Source organism: Lucilia cuprina, chromosome 2 (assembly GCF_022045245.1).
Source record: "Lucilia cuprina isolate Lc7/37 chromosome 2, ASM2204524v1, whole genome shotgun sequence".
Lineage (NCBI taxonomy): Eukaryota > Metazoa > Arthropoda > Insecta > Diptera > Calliphoridae > Lucilia > Lucilia cuprina.
The window spans coordinates 24,482,749-24,503,649 of NC_060950.1; the positions used below are offsets into that span (position 1 = coordinate 24,482,749).

At 31.3% G+C, this 20,901-nt stretch overlaps 1 protein-coding gene across 23 annotated transcripts in view; it reads left to right on the top strand.

The window, feature by feature from the left end:
- LOC111677704 (multidrug resistance-associated protein 1) overlaps window positions 1-20,901 on the top strand; it is a 40,027-nt gene that overhangs the window by 14,770 nt on the left and 4,356 nt on the right. For 5 of the 23 annotated variants that reach the window (XM_023438873.2, XM_023438879.2, XM_046956651.1 and 2 more), the window contains exon 10: window positions 19,657-19,874. In XM_023438873.2, coding sequence (XP_023294641.2) covers window positions 19,657-19,874 — 218 coding nt within the window. Of the gene's footprint in view, window positions 1-2,572; window positions 2,794-7,681; window positions 7,906-8,192; window positions 8,414-11,102; window positions 11,324-11,968; window positions 12,187-14,912; window positions 15,134-18,622; window positions 18,844-19,656; window positions 19,875-20,901 lie in introns of all 23 variants that reach the window. The other 18 variants (XM_023438871.2, XM_023438880.2, XM_023438877.2 and 15 more) reach the window with 7 other exon arrangements.

Consider the following 20,901-nt stretch of genomic DNA (forward strand, 5'->3'; position numbering starts at 1 on the left):
ATAGTGAATGCTTGGAAAAAAGTGATGTTAAATTGTGATTTTAAGATAAAATTGCTTGTCTTAAGTTAATTTTCTAAAGGAGAATGTTTAATTGGGTCTATTTGCTGTTAGAAAAAGGTTTAACTTTCCGATATTGCTCAGTTATTGTTGCAGTTCGTGCAACTTTTGAATCTTCTGGTCTTACGCTATGTATACAGTTAGATCTTACAATGTAGGCAATAAAATGTGCAGAAAATTTCTAATAATACTGTCAACTTACAAATTTTGTCTTGCAATATTTTCGGTAATGCTTTTTCTGACAACGTTGCAAAAGAAAAATTGCAAGTTCAGACGATTATTAGACATTTTCTGAACATTTTTCTGACAACGTTGTAAGATCTGATAACCGTGTATCACGACTTTTAGACATTTTATTGACAACGTTTTAAGATGTGACAACCGAGTGTAATGGCTTTTAGTAAATACCCATTCTCATCTACCTGAGAGGAGATCTTGAGATGTTGACAGCTACAGAAATTTACTTAATAAAGTCCAAAGGTGTGTGTGCTTCTCTAGGCTAAAGATGTGCTGTAAGGAGAACACCTCAAGATGCTTTGAATACTTTTCTATATCTGATCACCATAGAACATTATGTATAGAGTAGAGAAACATGTTAAGACTCTATGGATTTAAATAATTTCTCGTGATCTATTGATCAGGATAACATTCCTAGTGAAATTTCAGATCAATTGAGTAGATTGAGTACCAATTGAGAGTACTGAACATTAGTAAAGGTGCTATTGTCCACATTGCGGACTTGGACATAACAATATCTTTCAGACTCTGTGACGAATGCAGGGTCTTCTAAGCAGAAATCCTACCTAACTGTGAATCGGCGTACACCTCAGAATGTTTTCAATATCTTCCTATATCTGATCTATATAGAACTGATCCCATGTTAAGCCTCTTTGATTCAACTTTAATAAAACATTCTCGTGATCTATTGATCAGTATAACATTTCCAGTGGAATTTCACATCCTAGGTTTATGACTTAAGATTCCCGTGCACCGTCCACTATACAGCTTTCGAATTGGGAAGAATGGAGTATATTTGAAAAAGGAGTGTGTATTATTTAGCGATGGATATAAGATGGTCATTAGTACAGATGCCTTTGTGTATATTGCCGACTTGAATGTGAAAAGATCATTCTCTATTTCTTCCAAATAGAGATTCTAGAAAACTTCAAAGCGACGGTATTGTTATAGTTCTGGGGTCTATGTCGATGGCTAAGCTGCTCTCGTGCCTAGACGTACAATGTAGAAATGTTCTTGATATTATGAGACTATTTTGGGTAGCAGGACACTGCTATATATATGTAAGGAAAATGAGAAGTAAATTTAAATGATAGAAGGGTCCAGAGACCTATTTCACACTTTATATTACAGGATGATTTCTGATAGATTTCGGCACAAAACTAATTAGTCATCGACCAGTAAAACCCCTTATGACTTAAGCAAAGGCAACCGAAGTACTTATTAGACTGAATAGTTTTAATCTAAGGACTCTGGTAGGGGTTTTAATGGAGAATTTTTTATTTTTTTTAGCAAATGAGATATGATTATGCCGGACTGCTACAGGCTATGAGATATAATCTGTGAAATTTATTAGGATTTATTAGGGGAATATGTCGTTGAAAGTTGCAGATCCCCTCTGTCGTATAACTTTCTTGGTCTGTTACCGACTACAATCATTCTTCAAGCATCTTATTAGTTTATTAATCTAATCGAAGTGGAAATTGTAAGGATTTATCAGGGGGATTAATCGTTCTTTTGGTTGGAAGTTTCAGATTCCGTTTTTCGTATAACTTTCTATCTGTTGTATAACTTCTGATCTGTTACTGATTACTATCATTCTCCAAGCATCTTATTAGATTAAGAAACTAATCTAATCGAAGTGGAAATTGTAAGGATTTATCAAAGGAATTAATCGTTCTTTTGGTTGGAAGTTTCAAATCCTGTTTAACTTTCTCAATATATTACTGACTACTTACCTTCTTTTAGCATCCTATTAGTTTCATAATCTAATTGATTCACAATGAAGCATTACGCTCTTCGTGTGATGTTGCACCTTAGGATGCATAACTCTTCCTTACCTAACATAAACTAAAAATTTGCATTCTCCTGCTTAACTCCGTTTAACATCACTGTTTTCTTTCTTAAATACATTTGGTTTTCGATTCTGTTTGTATGATTTCATAGTGAAATTTTTTCTACATTTCAGTTTTAAATACGTGTAGAGTTTTTGTGTAAATAAAACGAAAATTTAAATTGTTTTTGGCTTGTAAATGATTTTTAACCCTTTAAAGTCCTTTTACTAACTTTGAGTTTTATATTCTTTTTCTAAGTAAATGTACAAAATTATTTGTTTTGCATGTAGTTATACAAAATTTTTGTTTGGGATTTTTTTACTGAGTTGAAAAAATTAAGCTTTTAGTTTTAAATAATCTATTTAAGTTTCTAAATTAAAAAAAAAAATATGAACAAAAAAAAAAAAAAAACAAAAAAAATTTCCCACTTCCTTTTCCATATCTAGTGATAGCACGTTATTTATCGGGTCTATTTTTGGCACTGGGTTGTTTACATAGTTCCATGGAAGTTTTTGTTAAACTTTTGTCAATGGTATTCAAATGGCCAATGGAACTATTCGATATAACACCACAAGGCCGCATTATAAGTCGTTTCTCCAAAGATATCGATACTTGTGATACAGTATTACCATCGGTTTTTCAACAATTTTTATCAACATGTTTTTCGGTAAAAATGGTTTTTTTGTTTTTTTAATATAAAGAAAAATTAAGTTTTGTTTAATAAATTATTTGCTAGTAGTTAAAAAACACGACGCTTTTAATAAATTATATTTTTGTGAACAATTTTATTTTTTAAAAAATTGTTTGCATTTTATAAAGTGTCTGAAAATTTATATTTTAAACTGTAGTTGTTGCAGCTTTAAGTTTTCCTTTCCAACATATACAACCTGCATTTTTATCATTTTCCCTACTTACTTAATCCATCATTAATTAATTAATTCATTTAATAGTTTTTAAGTTTTACCATTACTTGATTTTCTTTATTATAATGTTCTTTAAGCAATTTGGTATCTTATGGTTTTTTTACAAATATTTTTATTTAACTTTTTGTAGCTGAATATATCAATTTTGAAATGCACTTAGAGATCCTCAGAGAATTTCATTTGCTTTTCATATTCATGCACTCTTGAATTATTGTGTTAGTACCATTTATTTCCCTTAATTAACTTTTTTGAATATATTACTTACGATCAAGTTAAATTATAATCAGTTAAATTATCACGATCACCTTCTGTAAGCGTTAAAGATCGAAGTGAACTTTAGCCTGATTTATTATTCTTCTCAATTGGTTTTTGTCTTTCTGTTAGCAGTTTTGAGTAGACGTTATTCTTAAATAATGTTTCTTTCCATCTCGTTTGCGGCCTTCCTGATCTAGTCTAGTATCACCGATGTTGTGATCTAGCTATCGTCCATGCGTGGTAAATGTCCTGCCCATCGTAGACATTGCCCTTTTATACATTTAATTATGTCCTCTTCTTAACATACCTCGAGCAGTTGGTCGTTACTTGTTTGGACATAGTCCACGTTTATGTCGCAAATATATATAACTATTAATAGCAATTGATCATTAGCTGTCAAGGACCACGTTTTGCATTCATATGTAGTCGGTTTTGTACATATAAAGTTTGCATGAATTTAAAAATAATTCGAACGTCCAGAATTATTTGGATGTGAGGATTTCCTTTGAGTAATTTTCACGTTTTTTTTTTGTTGCCGGTCACTTATTCCGTAACTTATTGCCTATTGTTATTATTATACCCTTCACCTTCGTGAGAAGTGTATATATAAGTTTGTCATTCCGTTTGTAATTTCTATAATATAATTTTACGACCCTATAAAGTATATATATTCTGAATCCTTATAGATAGCGGAGTCGATTAAGCCATGTCCGTCTGTCTGTTGAAATCAATTTTCTGAAGACTCCAGATATCTTTGAGATCCAAATCTTCAATAATTCTGTCAGACATGCTTTCGAGAAGTTTCCTATTGAAAATCAACAAAATCGATCCATAAATAACTGGATATGGTTAAAAATCTGAGACTACCTCAGAAAATTTCCTCAAGAAATTATTAATAAAAGCATAAAAAGAACAACAAGGAGATAAAGCAGTAATAAGTTGGTAATACAGCTCATATTTGTTTGAGGGTGGTAATACAGTTTAACGGTGGCAGTACAGTACAACGGTTAATATTTCTTTCTGCTACATTTTATATTTGTTTGTGTGTATGTTATGTGTGACATGTATGCAGAGATACAAGATAAATAAAAGCTGTATTTTAAAATATACTTGGTGAAGGGTATATAAGATTCGGCACAGCCGAATATAGATATCTGACTTGTTTTAGTTCAAATCTCCACAATATTTAAAATATTTCAAGACCTAACCTTAACAAGCTATTTATCCTATTATTAGATGCAATCAATCTTCAATTTATTTCAGTTAATATGTGATCTATTGTTTTTCTTTCAAATTTCCTGACCCACTTTCGGTTTTAAATCATTTGATCATAGAAGTCAAAACAAGTTTTTGAGCTTTGTGTATCTTGAAGTTGGTGTCCTTTACGGAGTAAAGTTCAGAATTATTATATGTTCTTTACAATCAATGTATAACATGAAACATGTTTACGAAGTAATACATTAAACTACTTAGAGAGTTGCGAAAATTTCGCGAAAGTCAAAACAGTTTATGCCGATAAAGGGCAAGTTGTTCATAATTTAGACCTGATTTGTAACTAACACGATTTCTAACATCTTTTTCAGTCATATGTTAAGAATGCTTGATAGATCAGTCAATATGGTCTCCTGGTCTTTATCAGATTGCCTAAAGCCAGTAGTCCGAAAAGGAAATCCTTTACATGATCAATTTATACTCTTAAGACATTTAACATCAAAAGAATAAGTGCATTTGGAGAAAGGTGTTTCCGAAATAATCCGCAATTGCTGAGCGGTCCAATATACTTTACCACTTGTAGAATATTGAATATGCTCAGGGATTCGTTCACAGATTAGGAACTATACCAACTCATATCTACTATATGATTAAACTGCCTTTCATGACCGCAGTCTTAAAATATCTTGGTAAACAATGAAGTGTCCCTAACAAGGTCTTCGAAATGTATAATATTAGGAGTTTAGTGGTCCTAATGGCCTTAGTATGTTATAAATCAAGATATAGGCTCACGGTCATCTTATGCAGTATAAAAATGATCAGATTAGAGTCAAAAGATTTTTAATCTTAAATGGCTAATTCCTGTACGAAGAAGGCAAACGCTATCCTTACGGATAACACGATGTGTTTTGGATTTGAGTGGGGTTTAAATAGTTTATACGATTAGTTGGTCTCTTGCTCTTCATCAGATTGTCTAAAGCTAGTAGTCCGATAATCCTTTTTATGAATATTTTATGTACACATGTACTTGGATAGTCTTGCATTTATCAAGACTTTCAACATCAACGGAATGAGGGCATTTGGAGAAAGGTATTTGCTAACTACTCTGTATTTACTGTGATCCTATACCCAGCAAAAAAAGTGTGGAAAAATATGTAGTGTGGAAATATTTTCTGTGAAAGGAAAGGTTATTAAAAGGAATATGATTAAACTTATGTCAGATAGTAGGGTAGAAGGGGGTTCATTCGCCATATGGGCACATCTGTCAATGCGAATAACTTGAAAACCAAGTAATCGATTTTATCGCATTATCAAATTTTGTTTTCGTTTATCGATTAAATATCATCCCTAAAAATTTGAAACATTAACTTTACATATGATGGGAGGCAGACATGATTAATTGTTTTTCAAAGGGCTGTGAAAATATTTCACTGTGTGAACTTTTTTAGTTTTTGTGATAGAAAAAATATATTGGTCAGTATTAGAATGTCAATAATAGTGAACAATAAGGCATAATAATATTTTCGATAATCTGAAGCCCGAAAAAAATTGAAACTAAACCCCAGAACTGCCCGTGAGGCACATGCGCCAAATATATGTAAAGCTTGTGATGTAGAACAAAATTTGGTTAGAACATTGAAAAAAATCAGTAATAATTTGTTTTAATTTTTTTGTTAAGTTTGTGAAATCAACAATAAATGTCTGGTTTATTATACTTTGTTAAACCTGCCTCATCCCCTTGGCGCATTTACCCCGTGGATGGAGCGGCATCGCCGTTTTTGGTCAGTGCGGAAAAGTTAAAAAAATATGTACATGAGGATGACTTGGGAAAGATTGAAAGGAATAAAACTAAAGCCAACATATCTAAGTATCTGAACCAAGAAAAAAATTAAGAATATGTATTATGGTTTTAATTTGAGGCCGCCTCAAAGAAAAAGTGGCGTATGGTCCCCCTTCTACCCTATAGCAACTCATGTATTCTATACCCTTACAAGATCACAGTCTAAAATATCTTGGAACACAGTGTGATAGAAACAAATCTTTCAATATTTGTGAAAAATACTCGTTGGTTCTGAAGGTCGCCTAAAATTGGAAGGTATAATTTTAAGGATTTAATTGGCCGAATGGTCTTAGAATGTTTTCCATATATTGCGAGTGTCTTATGTAACCATGTAGTGGGTTTTTTCAATTTATATAATATTACATGGCCCAAGGAATTTATTAATCTTACATTCCATTAGTAGTTCACGAATATGAAACTTTGCATGAACTAAAACAAAATTAACTTTTAGAAAAAAAATCTTAAAAAATACTTCTAATCTTTTTTACTTTGCACAGTATTTACTAAACATTTGACAGCATTTTCTCTACTTTTATTCACATTTAATTTATTATTTAGTTTAATATTTTTATTTATTTTTTATAAAACATTTTTTTTCTTTGAAATTACGTTTTTTAGTTAGTTAAGCCAGCAAATAATGTCATTACAAAACAAAACTATCACCAGCTTAAAAAGTCACACTCTACAATAATTCAAAATCTTAAATTATTTAACTTAAAATTTTAAGGCTTTATATAATTTTAAATATTGTAAGACATAATATATAATAACATATTTCCGATAAGTTATTGGTATATTGGTTACATTAAAGTCATAAATTATTTAAAAATTTCATTTTAATTTACATTAGAAAAAGAAATTTATTACCATTTTTAAAATATACTTAATATGATGTTAAATCATAGCAACTGCGTGCATATGAACAATACAACTACAATACAACTCTAGTTATGAGGCGACTTATTATAAAGCGTATAAACTCATTTCGCTTTAAATATTCTTTAATAAACAAAAGTTTATTATATAAGGAATCTATTCATTATAATAAAACTTCAAATAATGCTTACATGGTAAAAATAGAAAACATTTTAAAAACTCCACTTTCCCATTAAAAATTAAAAAAAAAATAAACATTTTAAATTATAAATCTCCCATAAGGTTTGGTAACCAAACATTATCCTCACGTTCCCATTATCCTGATATTAATATTAATAATTAATACTTAATATTAATCCTATATTTTATTCCCCTTTATTTTTTTTCTTCCCAAAATATCCTTATTGTATTATTATAAATCCTCTTCCCCCCTTCTTCCCTTAACAAAGGTGTTTTTGCCTATTTTGCCGTAGTCATTATTTACTATGGTACTTTTGAGGCTGCCAAAAGGATTCACAATGATTTCTTGTACATTATAATGCGTGGTTCGGTGTGTCATTTCTTCGATATAACACCTATAGGCCGTCTACTAAATCACTTTAGTGGTGATATGGAGATAATAGATGGTGAACTGCCGGCTACACTGGATAGTTTTTTGACATTTATTTTTATGGTATTTTAATATTTTAATTTTTTTATTTTGTTTTTAATTTCAACACTGGTTTGTATTTTTTTGTACACAGTAATTGTTAATACTTTTTATTTAACATTTATTCCCTAAACGATTTAATTGATATTTTTTCACTTCATATTTATAGTGTTAAACACTTTTTTCTCTTTCCCTCATTACCACTTTTCTCTTCTTCTTCTTCTACTACTTCTTCTTTATCTTTTTTCTTTTTATTGCATTTTTTTTTCCTCTTTATAAAATATGTACAAACATTTTTTTTATACACACAGGTCTTTGCAATTTTGGTGCCTCCTTATGTTTATGGATGGCCACACTTCATGCCTCATTAGAAATATTCACTAAACTCTATTCACATTTAATGCATTGTTCATCGGAATTTTTTGACATCACACCGAAAGGTCGCATTTTAGATCGTTGTTCAAATGATATAAACACCATTGATTTAGTTATACCCATGACTATACGTATGTTTATATCGACTGCATTTCAGGTAAATAATTCTTTAACATGTTAATAACAAAATTTCGATTTAAAGTTTTTTTTTGTTTGTTTTTGAGTTTAGTTCAGTTTTTTGTTTTAAAAAGTTTGATTTCAAAAATACACATACATATTTATCAAAATTTGTCGAAGATATCCGAGGACTTTTCTTGAATTCGTCATAATATTTACCATCGAATTTACATAAAATAGGAGTTTTTCAAATTTTAATGTGAGTGTTTTAAAAGGTCTTTACAATTTTGGAGTTATAGGCATAGAGTATATAGAGAAGAAACTCTGCTGTCAAAGACCTAAGTCTGTTGTCAAAAACTTAAGTCGTCTGAATGTATTAGTAGAACAACTTATGGTAGTATTAGTATATTTGTGCCATCCACTGGACATTTTTCTATGCTTATATAAATCCATCGAACCCACCCTGAACATACCTGGACAAGGAAGGGAATCTTTAAAGAGTCAACCGTATAAGATACCATACATTCATTGCCATTCTTACGACACATTCAATAAAAACATGTGACACTTTACTACGAGTATATAGATGGGAGTCCATGTGTCAGTAATTCATTCTTTAATTCATTTAACGCATTTCCAACTTTCAGCCCCACAATAATTTTTCTTCCCCGGGGCATGTTATCTTAATCGCTTTGAGGGGCTAACAATACTAGACTTTTGCTCCGCTTTCGAACTTTATATTGTCCCGGTTATTAGAAAGGTCCCTTGGGGTACACGTGTTTTCTGTGCTTTAAACCTAATGTCGCGGGATGACTGATACACGGTAAAGGCTATAACACGGGATAAGTTCCGTGCCGTTGACGAAACAACAGAAGTGTAAATGGAAGTTATGTTCTTTCGGAAGTTCGTTTCTCCAAAGTTATGCTACAGGGCAGCAATGGCCAGAGATTATATAGATTAAGTACTTGAGCAAAGTGCTTGTACATGGGATCTGCAACACCATGTACAAAAATTTTCACCGACGTGTAAGAAGCACGAAGGGGCGGTGCCGAGATTTCGAATAAGCTCACCCTGTGGTTGTAAAAGTATCACCGTGAAATCAGGCCAACACGGCAGGTGTTCTCGTAAAGCACTTCGACTTACGTATCTCTTGTCTTTCCGGCAACAGCAGGGAACTTATCCAGAAATATAGATTTCACCGTTCATCTGTACCTTTATAAACATTATCTTCCCACGATAAATCACAGCCACCGCGTGGATCCGAAGGGGCCTCTCCAATAATCAGGATGGCAATACAGACAAGTAAGGGAAAGTACATATTTTAATTTTGAGATATTTTTATTTAAAATTAAAAATATTTAATTTATTATTTACATTTTTTGACAAATGACTGTGGAGAACACTTACAGGTGGTATGTTGAGTTCACAGTACCCATATGTGTGAAGAGCCTACTTTATGTTTTCAAAAAAACATTGACATGTTTCTTCTCTATTTCTTCTCTATGGTTATAGGCGCGTTCGACTGTTTTTAAGTCCAATGGATATAAACCCTCCAAAAATTATAGAAGTAAACGATCCATTCCGATAATTCCAAAACTACTTCATTGTTAACATTATTTGAGTACATAATCTGTATAGCAGAGCTGTAAAAGAATCGTTCATTTTTGAATTAATTCGTGAATTAGTTGTGAATTGAATTAGCAAATATCGAATTAATTCATTTTATATAAAAAATGAATTAGAACAAATTTATGTCAATTCAAATTAATGTGGTAGAAAATAAATTGTAGTTCATTGCCAATTGAAATGAATTTGTGAAATGAATAAGATGGTTTTAAATGTATATTATGTGACCTCCGATAGGTTAGTTGTTAGTGTTCTAGTCTGGTAGACCGGAGGTGGTGGGTTCGATTCCCACCTGAGGCACTGGTTAAGGAGCGCATATATGTATTTCCTCATTTTAAACTAAATAACTAATTAACTAACTAAATGTATATGATACATATTGATTGGGTTATACGTGCTAGCAAGACCTGAATGTTGTTATCAATGAGTGATTGAGAAGTGTGCCAAGTAATACCATTGAATTTTCCTTTCTTGTCCAAGTTTGTGCAAAGAAAACTCTGTTCATGCCAGATTTACCACAGTGTGTTGTCTGTGAGTGAGACTCAACAGAGTGTTGCATCTCAGAAGTTAAGCAAAGGGGCAGCAATGGTCAGAGAATAGATGGCTCAGGTTTTTAAGTAAAGTGCACATATAATGGAGCTCTATATACGTAAACTGCCACCGAAATCGCCACACGAGCTCAACCAGTGGATGAAATATACCACCGTGAAATAAGTCTGTCATGTTGACCTGGTGTTTACGTAATGTACTTCGACATTCAATATTTCGGTAATATACGAAGGAATGTTTTTTCCCAACAATCGTCCATTGTTTATCGTTAGATGTTTAACAGTTCAAACAGATTTTCAAAATTATACTAATCCTCTTTCTTTCTAGAGAACAAATTTGGAAACTTTTCAAACTTGTTTTCTCAAAAAGAAACTTTCTCATCTTATGTCTATTTGTCTTTGTCTACACGTTTTTGATAATAATATTTAATTCAAGTCTTTTTTCACTTTCAAATGTTTTCTAAAGTCCTTTTCCAACTAACTACCTACTCAAGTGTAATTTGTGTTTTAATATTAATTTTCTATTAGTAATTCTTATGTTTTATTCCCAAATAGTATTAAGTTTTATTGGTGCCACATTGTCCTGTGAACTTGGTGGTGTACTGGGTTCTCATAAAATATTTACCACACTTTTTATTCGCATAATGCGAGTACCACAATCATTTTTTGACATAACGCCCCTAGGCAGAATTTTAGATCGTTTAGCAAATGATATTTATATTTTGGACACCATAGTGCCACCAAATATACGAGTTTGTTGTTCACAAATGTTTAGGGTATGTGATAAAACTTAAAAAAATAGGAAACAAATTAACATCATAATAATCATCTACTACTAAACCAAAAAAACGCATAAACTAACCTTAAAATTTGTAGTAAATTGGCATCACTGAAAATATGTACAAATTATTAACAAACTCGAGTATTTTCAAATACAAATTCTGGATACACCAATGCTTTTTAGATAAAACGAACCTTACGATTTGGCTTTTAAAATTGTCTCTAATTCTAAAAGAAAAAAAAAAAAACTCGAGGTTGTACTTTTAGTAAAAATTTTGTATTAAAAATTTTTTTTATAAATACTTATGATATTCGTAACTAACAAATATTTTTATATTTAAATTAAGTTTTGTACTATATATATATAAATATATATAAAACTTATATTCAAACAACTTGGCGCATGTTGAAATTATGGAAAATATGGCATTTGGAAAAACCAATGTTGTAAATTTAGTAATTTTTCTACACGCTTATTGTGTCTTGTTTTTCTTTATTGGTATATTTTTTAAAACAAACACTTTAACACCTTTTCAGATTACCTATACACTTACACACTTTATAGGTTGTTCCAAAATAATTTTTAACATTATATACATATTGATTCTATAAAAGAAAAACCTAATAATTTAAATTTACAGCTCTTTTGTCGTATGGTGTTAGCTTAGTGCCACATTTGGGTGCCCTACGGGCTGCCTCTATTTTACATTTTGTCTTACTTACAAATGTTTTCAAATTGCCCATGTTATTTTTCGATACTACACCTCAGGGTCGTGTATTATCGCGTTTTTCGAAAGATATTGATGCTCTTGATGTGGTAATACCACGTCTATTGGGCGGTATTTGGTGTGCATTTGAGGTAAAGAACAAAGAAAAAAATTAAAAAGAAATACAGATTATTAAAAAAGAAAATTTTAACAATAATGCAAACATATGTTAATTATTGCTAAATTTTTTAAAGTACAGTGCTTGAGAAAAACTTTAGCTTACATTTATATTTTTGTGTAATTCTCACTTTAGACATAAGTGTAAAAACGGTCCTATGTTTTGGTTTGTATCTAAAATACAAAGAATATTATGTTCTCTTTGAGTATAGTTTGTGCGGTCGTAAATATGCTGCATTTTTAATACATTTCCGCACAAGTTCGAAATATCGAAAAACGCTTATTTATAGATTCGACATAAAATCTAAGTCGAATCATAAATCTTATTATCCAGCAGTTTGACAAAATACAGAAATTTCCAGCAGTTCGGCGGGATCATCTATTTAACCTTCCACCGGCTACCCATATGATTAAGTATTTTAAACAGGATGTCAATTGTCACTCTGTCACTGCCCCCGGGTTCATGTTACCTTGGCTAGACCTCCGGCTTGGTGTTATTGCTAATACTTCCAGTCTGGCCGGGACTAAAAATTTGGTTACAGTCTACTGCTTGGTCCTTAATCCTTGCATAGATTGCCAGAGGTCAGACCAGAGCACCGCATAATCTGGTACTACGGGTGGCCAGTTGCCCGCAGGACTATGTCCTGGCTTGTCAGTTGGTTGAGGTTCCTTCGGGATCCACGTAGTGGCTGTGGTTTAAACCGAAATTCGCGGGGAGAGTAAGTGGCGGTTAAAAGACAGATGCATGATAATAGACAATATTTCGGGATAATTTCGGTGCCGAAAGCAACTAAGCGTTGGAAATAAGTTGGTATTAATTGTAAATGGTACGGGATGAATGTGAGGTTCGGCGGGAGTAATGAATGTGTGAATTACCACAGTGTGTCCCTGTGAGTAAGAACAATGTCTACGGCTTATTGATGAATCGTACTTCGGTCTACCGGTTAAGTCTCTAGGTGCTGTTGCCGAATCAACAGAGGCCATCCAATGGTACTTCGGTCTACCGGTTAAGTCTCTAGGTGCTGTTGCCGAATCAACAGAGGCCATCCAATGGTCAGGAGATTAGATAGCTGTAGTACTTCAGCAAAGTGCTTGTTCATGGACCGGTCATGGCCAATGTACAAAAATTGCTACTTGAGTTCTTCATTGAAGAACAAAGGGGCGATGGTAGACCGTTCTTAAGTCTACCCTGTGGATGAAAAAGACCACCGTGAGATAAGGCCGTGAAGGCAGGTGCTCACGTTAAAACTCTCGACATTCCTGTCACACTAACTTGTATGAATTCAGATATTCGCCAGCAGTTTGGGGGTACAGCCTCGAACGTCCTATTTAACCTACCACTTAGGGTAACCCCTAGCCATCGACTGCCCATATGATTAACATGTGGTCCCTCGAAAAGCTGCTTTAACATTCATAACTTGTTTAAAAATACGAAAGTAGCAATGAAATTCGTCATAGGAAAATTTCTTATGATCCAAATTCACAATGCAAAATTTTATGAGGATCGGTCCATAATTGACCCTATCCCATATAAGGTCCACTTCCAAAAATGACTTTAACGCTCATTACCGGCTTAAAAATACTAGTATATAGATGAAATTCGACATAAGTAAGTTTTATACGAGTCAAAATCAATCGGTCAATGATTCCCCCCATATAAGGTCCGTTTGTCCGCCTTGCCGGCTGGCTGTTCATGTGCGCAAGTTACAGGCCTTAATTGGATAATTGGATAAAATTTGGCACACACGCTTTTTTTGACCCAAGGACGAAAATTTGAAAATGAAAAAATCGGTCCATTATTTCACCCTGCCCCCATACAAAAGAACCCCCGAAAAGGGCTTTTGAGCTCATAATTATGTTAAATATACCTGTGTATCGATAAAAATCAACACAACTAAGTTTTATACAAGCTTTGATGACTTTGCCAAACTTTATAAAGATCGGGCCGCATTTGAATCTAGCTCCCATACAAAGTCCCCTTCAGAAAATAACTTGATTTTCCAAAATTAACTTATAAACACAAATATCGCGATGAAATTCTGAACAAATAAATATTATATAAATATATTCACAAAACTTTATCGGGCTTGGTCCATATTTGCCCCTAGCCCTCATATAAAGCCTCTTTAAGAAAATTAGATTTTCATCAATCAATCAAAACCATCTAGAAAGTTAAAATTTTAGATCTCCTGAAAATGTTTGAAAATATTGAGTATCATCATAAATATCCTTCCTGATATTCATACATTAAAACACAAAGCGCAGCTTAGTTTTTATTTTCAAAAAAGGTCTACCTTTATAGAAATTCGAATTTTTTTTACTGTAATTTTTCCGGCTAGTTTATTATTCTCAGTCACTGTACTTAAAACAATGCTAAAACAAATCCCCCAATCTTAAAATATATTTGTTAACAAATTTTCTTTTTTTTTAATAAGTATTTTTCTTAACCCTCTTTTGAACTTGTCTTATATATTTAGGTTTTGGTTTATGCATTTTTTTCCTTTAAACACTAACAAATTGCAGTTGTTTATTATTGTTTTACATTAATTATATTTTTATTTATTTTTTTTCTACATCAACAAATACCTACATATTTGTAGCAATTTGGTTATCAAATTATAAATATATATGTATTTTTTTAATTAATTAAAAATCTCTACCTAAGTATGTTATATTAGCACTGTCGAATTTCTGTTTCCAGGCTTATTTTCATATGGCCTTACTCTAGCTCCTTGGCTTGGTACTTTACAAGCTGCTCGCGTTTTACATCAGGAATTGTTGTTAAATATATTTCGTCTTCCACAACAATTTTTCGATACTACACCATTGGGCCGTATTTTATCAAGATTTTCAAAAGATCTTGAGTCATTAGATTCAACTTTACCCGATTTATTTGATGGCGCTATTTGGTGTGTGTTTGAGGTAATTTTTGTTTCTCCATAATGTTGTACTTAAGTGAGAAGATGTGAATTTGTTGAGAAATTTTGGAGTAAGGAAATTTTATAAAAGTTAATGCCAAACTAAAGGCCTGAACGGTAGTTTATTCGGATATTGGTTCAAAGGTCATTTTAATCTAATCAAGTAACCACATTAAGTGATTAGACCAAGAGTGCTATCACAAAATACTCTTTTAGTGGGTAACGTGTCATAATGTCCATGGACGTTATGACACACCTAAAAGTGTCATAACGTTATGACATTGAACGTTATGACAATTCCATGGTCATTGTGACACTTTAAAAACAGAAATGTATTGGAAAATAAATTTAGAATGTAGGAAAAAGAAACTCTCATCCCAAAAAGTAAGGGCGTATGTTGCATTTTTTATTCCTTTAGCGTCCAGACCTTCGAAGACCAAGAGAGCTGTCACAAAATTTTCTTTTAGTAAGTAACGTGTCATAATGTCCATGAACGTTATGTCACACCTAAAAGTGTCATAACATTATTACGTTTTGACATTAAACGTTATGACAATTTCATAGTCATTATGACACTTTACAGAAATGTATTGGAAAATTAGTTTAGAATTTAGGAAAGAGAAACTCTTATCCCAAAAAAATATGCGTGCATGTTGCGTCCTGGATAGCATGCATAATGACATAATGTCCATGGACGTTATGACACACCTAAAAGTGTCATAACGTTATGAAAATTAATTTAGAATATGTGCAGGGGTTTAAGATTCTGATGTATTTAGAATACCGGCTTTGCTAAATTAAGCGTGTTTTGATAAATGGACTCTTTTTAAATTCATGGACTTTATGTCATATTGCTCATAAACATTGTGACACTTTTAAAATTGTCAAAACGTCAGTGGTATCGCCTGTATCATAATCGCCCATGTAACTCAGGAATAATCGAACAGTTGTGACCTATGTCAGAGAATTTGTCGGAAACTGTAAAACGTTGATCACAGTTTTCGAGCTTAAGAGAGCAAACGTTAGAACAAACTCGAGGAGAGAATCTGTTGTCAAAAGGATTGCTCAAACTAAAAGACAAAATAGGTTTACGGATCTACATTGAAAATCTGGAGACCAATATGTACTACTGTCATTCCTAACCCTAACACCAGCTCCTAGATGGAAGTCCGTGCTATCCCGAAATATCTTAATAAGATTCAATATGGTTCCAACAAAGCGCTACATCAGTTGAAAATATAACCTTAAGATCAGATTGAACAGAATACAATTCCAGTTGTAGCTCAGTATCATATAAGTACGAGGTGATTCTGCAGTAATATTTAACGAAAGTGCTTGGTATAAAGAAAAAGGGATAGTCAGGAAGTTAATCTGATGAACCCAAAACCCTTCGACGACACGATGGCTGATCTTGACTATGGGGATTTAAACGAGCAGTCTCCTCAAAATGGATTTGTGCAAGATTAGAATTCTTTTTAAAACACACACATTAGTTATTTAGTAAGTTGAGCCTGAGAACTCCGGAACCATTTTTTTTTTTAATTTGAATGATCTTTTCATAGATCGCTATATAAACGAAACAATTTGTTTCAAGGGGCACAAAATTCTGTAGAGTTCGGTTCGTTATTGTATAGAGTCCTCATAAATGCTCCTAAAACCGCACTGTTTCTTTGATTATTGTCGATTAATGAAAATACAATCTAATAAATGAGTAAATCGTATAAATTTCGAAATGTTCGATCCATAAGCCCTTTCGAAATTTTCTTTTGTCTGCTACAAAAGTATGTTATAGAAAACCTGATGGAAACTGTTTTCTATATAAAAAAAACTGGTAGATATGTTTTGTATAGAAAACGTTATAGAAATGTTTTCTGTAGAAAGCCATATGGAAACGTTTGTTTTAGAACATTATAGAAACGTTTTTAATAGAAAACTGTATTAAAATGTATACTTAAGTTTTCTATAGAAAACTGTAGAAATTTTCTATAAAAATGTTTTCATTAAAAAAAGTTGTGTAAAACCTTTTCTATAGGAAAATACTTTAAATACATTTTTATATGAAAAATGTATTGAATATTAAAAAAAATATTTATAAAAGATTCTAGCCGAAATTTCTAGATAATTGTGAATAATTTTTCGTAAAAAAGTTTTATATACTTCGGGCAGGTTTCTTACTACTTAGTTAAACTAAGCTTAACTTGTTGTTATATTAAACTAAGAACAAATTAAGACGGATTTTAATCGATGATTGTGTTTTTCAATTATGATTGAATTAAAAGCATTTTTTAGTATTGCCATTTTTTTCAGTCAAAAACATAAACAATGAACAGCTGTTTTTGAGAAAAAATTTTGAAAAAATTAAAATAAACATTTAAAACAATAATAAAATTTAATTAAAAGAAAATTAAGTTCTTTCTTCTTCCGAATTGATTATTTAATTGTTTTTGTTGATTGTATTTTCTCCCTTATAACTTAGGTTTAATTGATCAATAACATTCAGTTAAACTTAGATACTAAGGGTGAGTTTTTCTGATTAAGATAATCTTCATTCATTGGTTAAACCTGGTTTAATGTATGTTTCTCGTTTTTCAGTTATCAGTAAAGTAACATATTATCTTAGTTCAACTGAGTGTTATTGGTTAATTAAACTCAAGTTATAAGTGAGAAAACAGAATTAACAAAACCAATAAAACAATGATATCGAAAGAACAAAAACTTAATATTTTAAGTAAATTGCAATTTTCTGATTTTTTTTGTTTTATTTATTATTGTTTTAAATGCTTATTTAACATTTTTCCAAAATTTTTAATTTTACAAAAGTATTATTTGCAAAAAAACAGCTGTTCATCGTTTATGTTTTCGAGTGAAAAGTTGGCAATACTAAAAAACTTAACTAATCTCAAATACATAACTGAAAAACACAATGATTGGTTAAAGTCCGCCTAAATTTGTTCCGAGTTTAATAGCACAGCAAGTTAAGTCTAGTTTAACTGAGTAGTTAGAAACCCGCCCTAAGTGACGTGACTTATTATTGAAAAACATATAATTAAGATTAAAAGCAACGAATGTAGATTATCTTATATTGCCAAGAACCTAAATAATTATAAATTGCATGATTTCCAATCGATTGAAGATGGAGATGGGCCTTTTATAGATTTCAGAAATTATGTTTTTGTAGACGCATAAGTTGTATTTGTCATTAATCGAAACAAAGTTTCTAACTGTTTAGTTGTAGTCACTAATGTATTTAGTTTATAGTTGAATTAGTTAACTAATCCCTAGTCCATTTGTAAAAAGTTAAATCTCTATTATAAGTTTAAAGCACGTTTAAATTCCATTTATTACATTTGCTGCTTACCCTTAAGCCTATGGATTTTTGCTTTTCCTTTTTCAAGGAGTTATTTTCTTTTTTTTTTGTTATGGTGCTATTTTATTTAACCATCTAAGTATATCGATCATTTAAAGCATTTAACACTTTATACTGTGCTTACAGCTATATTTTCATATGGTGTGGCCTTAGTACCATGGCTTGGTGCTTTACGAGCTGCCCTCTTATTACATAACTCATTATTGACAAATATTATGCGTCTACCGTTGAGTTTTTTCGATACCACACCATTGGGTCGTATTCTATCACGTTTCTCAAAAGATCTTGAGTCATTAGATACAGTGTTGCCACGTCTATTTGATGATGCACTATGGTGTGGTTTTGAGGTAAATTGTTTTTTTTTTTTTTTGTTAAATTATTTTAGTGTTAATATTTTATATGTTAAAGAGTTGTTGACATACAATTGATTAAATCTTACAATGTTGTTAAATTACATTTGTTGTAATAATGGAAGGAATAAGTTTTGTACAGTTTGATAGGACAGATCAGATCACATACAAGTCGGAATAATCGAATTCAAAGAGAATGAGAATGAGAGAATTCTGTGAAGAAGTAATACTAGCATCTTCTTTACCGTTTAAGATATATATTATCGAAGGATAAGTTGAACTTATTTTGGTTTATAAAGAGATTATGTGAAGAAGTAATACTAGCATCTTCTTTACCCTTTCAAGATATATATTATCGGAGGATAATTGAACTTATCTTGGTTATACACTCTGCTAATCAATAAATCTATTTTCAGCCGATATTTTCAACAAAAGTTTTATACATCGTCGTTTCGTCTCTCCATATTGTTGCCAAATTGCTACTTTTTTTTTAATCTAATTCAACACATACCCCATTCTACATTTTATTTAGATAATTAGTTATAAATCAATTGAATTCTAACCTTTCATTATAATTTTTCTTTATTATTTCTTCTTTTTTTCCTTTTAAATTTTCACTCTCAAATAATACACTGAGAAAAATCATAAAATATAAAATTTTAAATCAAGTAATGGTAAAAATTCACATTAATTTTATTATTATTATTTAATTCACTAATATTTATATATTTAAACTTAAAAAATAAACTAATATTAATCTTTTTTCTTTTCTCTTTTGTTTAATAAATGATTTATTTTCACTTTATAAAGGTTTTAGCTACAATTGTTGTCATTAGTATGACTACACCGATTTTCATGGCTGTAATTGTACCCATTGCATTTTTGTACTATTTTGCTCAACGTTTTTATGTGGCAACGTCACGTCAATTGATGCGTTTGGAATCGGTATCAAGATCTCCGATTTATTCGCATTTCGGAGAAACTGTTACGGGTGTTTCGACTATTCGTGCTTATTCGGTGCAAGATAGGTATGTTTATATTTATTTTTAGTACTAAAACATTTTTTTAAAGTCCAAACCCTGACACCTAAGTTAAACTTTTCTAAAGGATCTGTGAGAGATATGTCTAAAAATATACAAGTTATTAAGTTTTTTTTTTAAACAAAATTTTATAAATAAATTTGTCTTATAAGTCTTAAAAAGATGGCCAATATTGGATTCAGGGCAATATTGGCCATCTTTCGATCTCTGGTTTAAAAATTTGTCGGTCTGTGTTTAAAAACTCAATATTTTTTAGGTTAATTATGGTGGCAATATAATTATTAGCTTCTTGATAAATCCGTTTTTAAATTTAAGCCAAAACTAGGGATCTTAGCCATTCAAATAGGTTATCGTGCAATAATGACGAAGAAAAGATTAATTATCTTTTTACAGTAAGAGCGGGTTTCTTACTACACAGTAAAACTAGGCTTAACTTGCTGTTAGATTAAATATGGAACAAATTTAGGCGGACTTTAACTGATGATTGTGTTTTTCAGTTTTGTAGCTAAGATCAATTAACTTTGTTAGTATTGCCAACTTTTCATACAAAAACATAAACAATGAACAGCTGTTTTTTGCAAACATTACTTTTGTAAAATAAAAATTTTTAGAAAAAATATGAATAAACTTTTAAAACAATAATAATCACCCCTATTCTGTATTTCGATTACGTTTACACATTCAATTACGCAACGATCGAAAAAAGTTATTCAAAAAAAAAAAAAATGTTTCGTAAGAAAAAGAAGAAGCAATTCCATTTCGTTTCAATGCTTTACGAATGTGTGTATTCTGCGTTACGATCATACATACGTTTTTGTAAGACTTGGTTCACACTTGGCAATTTTTCTTGGGAAACTTTTGATTTTTGTGTGTGAGAGAAAGAGAAAGAAATATCAACCATCTCTTTCTCTCACACACAAAATCAAAAGTTTCTCAACAAAAGTTTCCCAGTGTGAACAAGGTCTAAGTTGTTGTTTATGTGGCGGTTTGGCAACTTTGGTTGCCAAACGGAGAA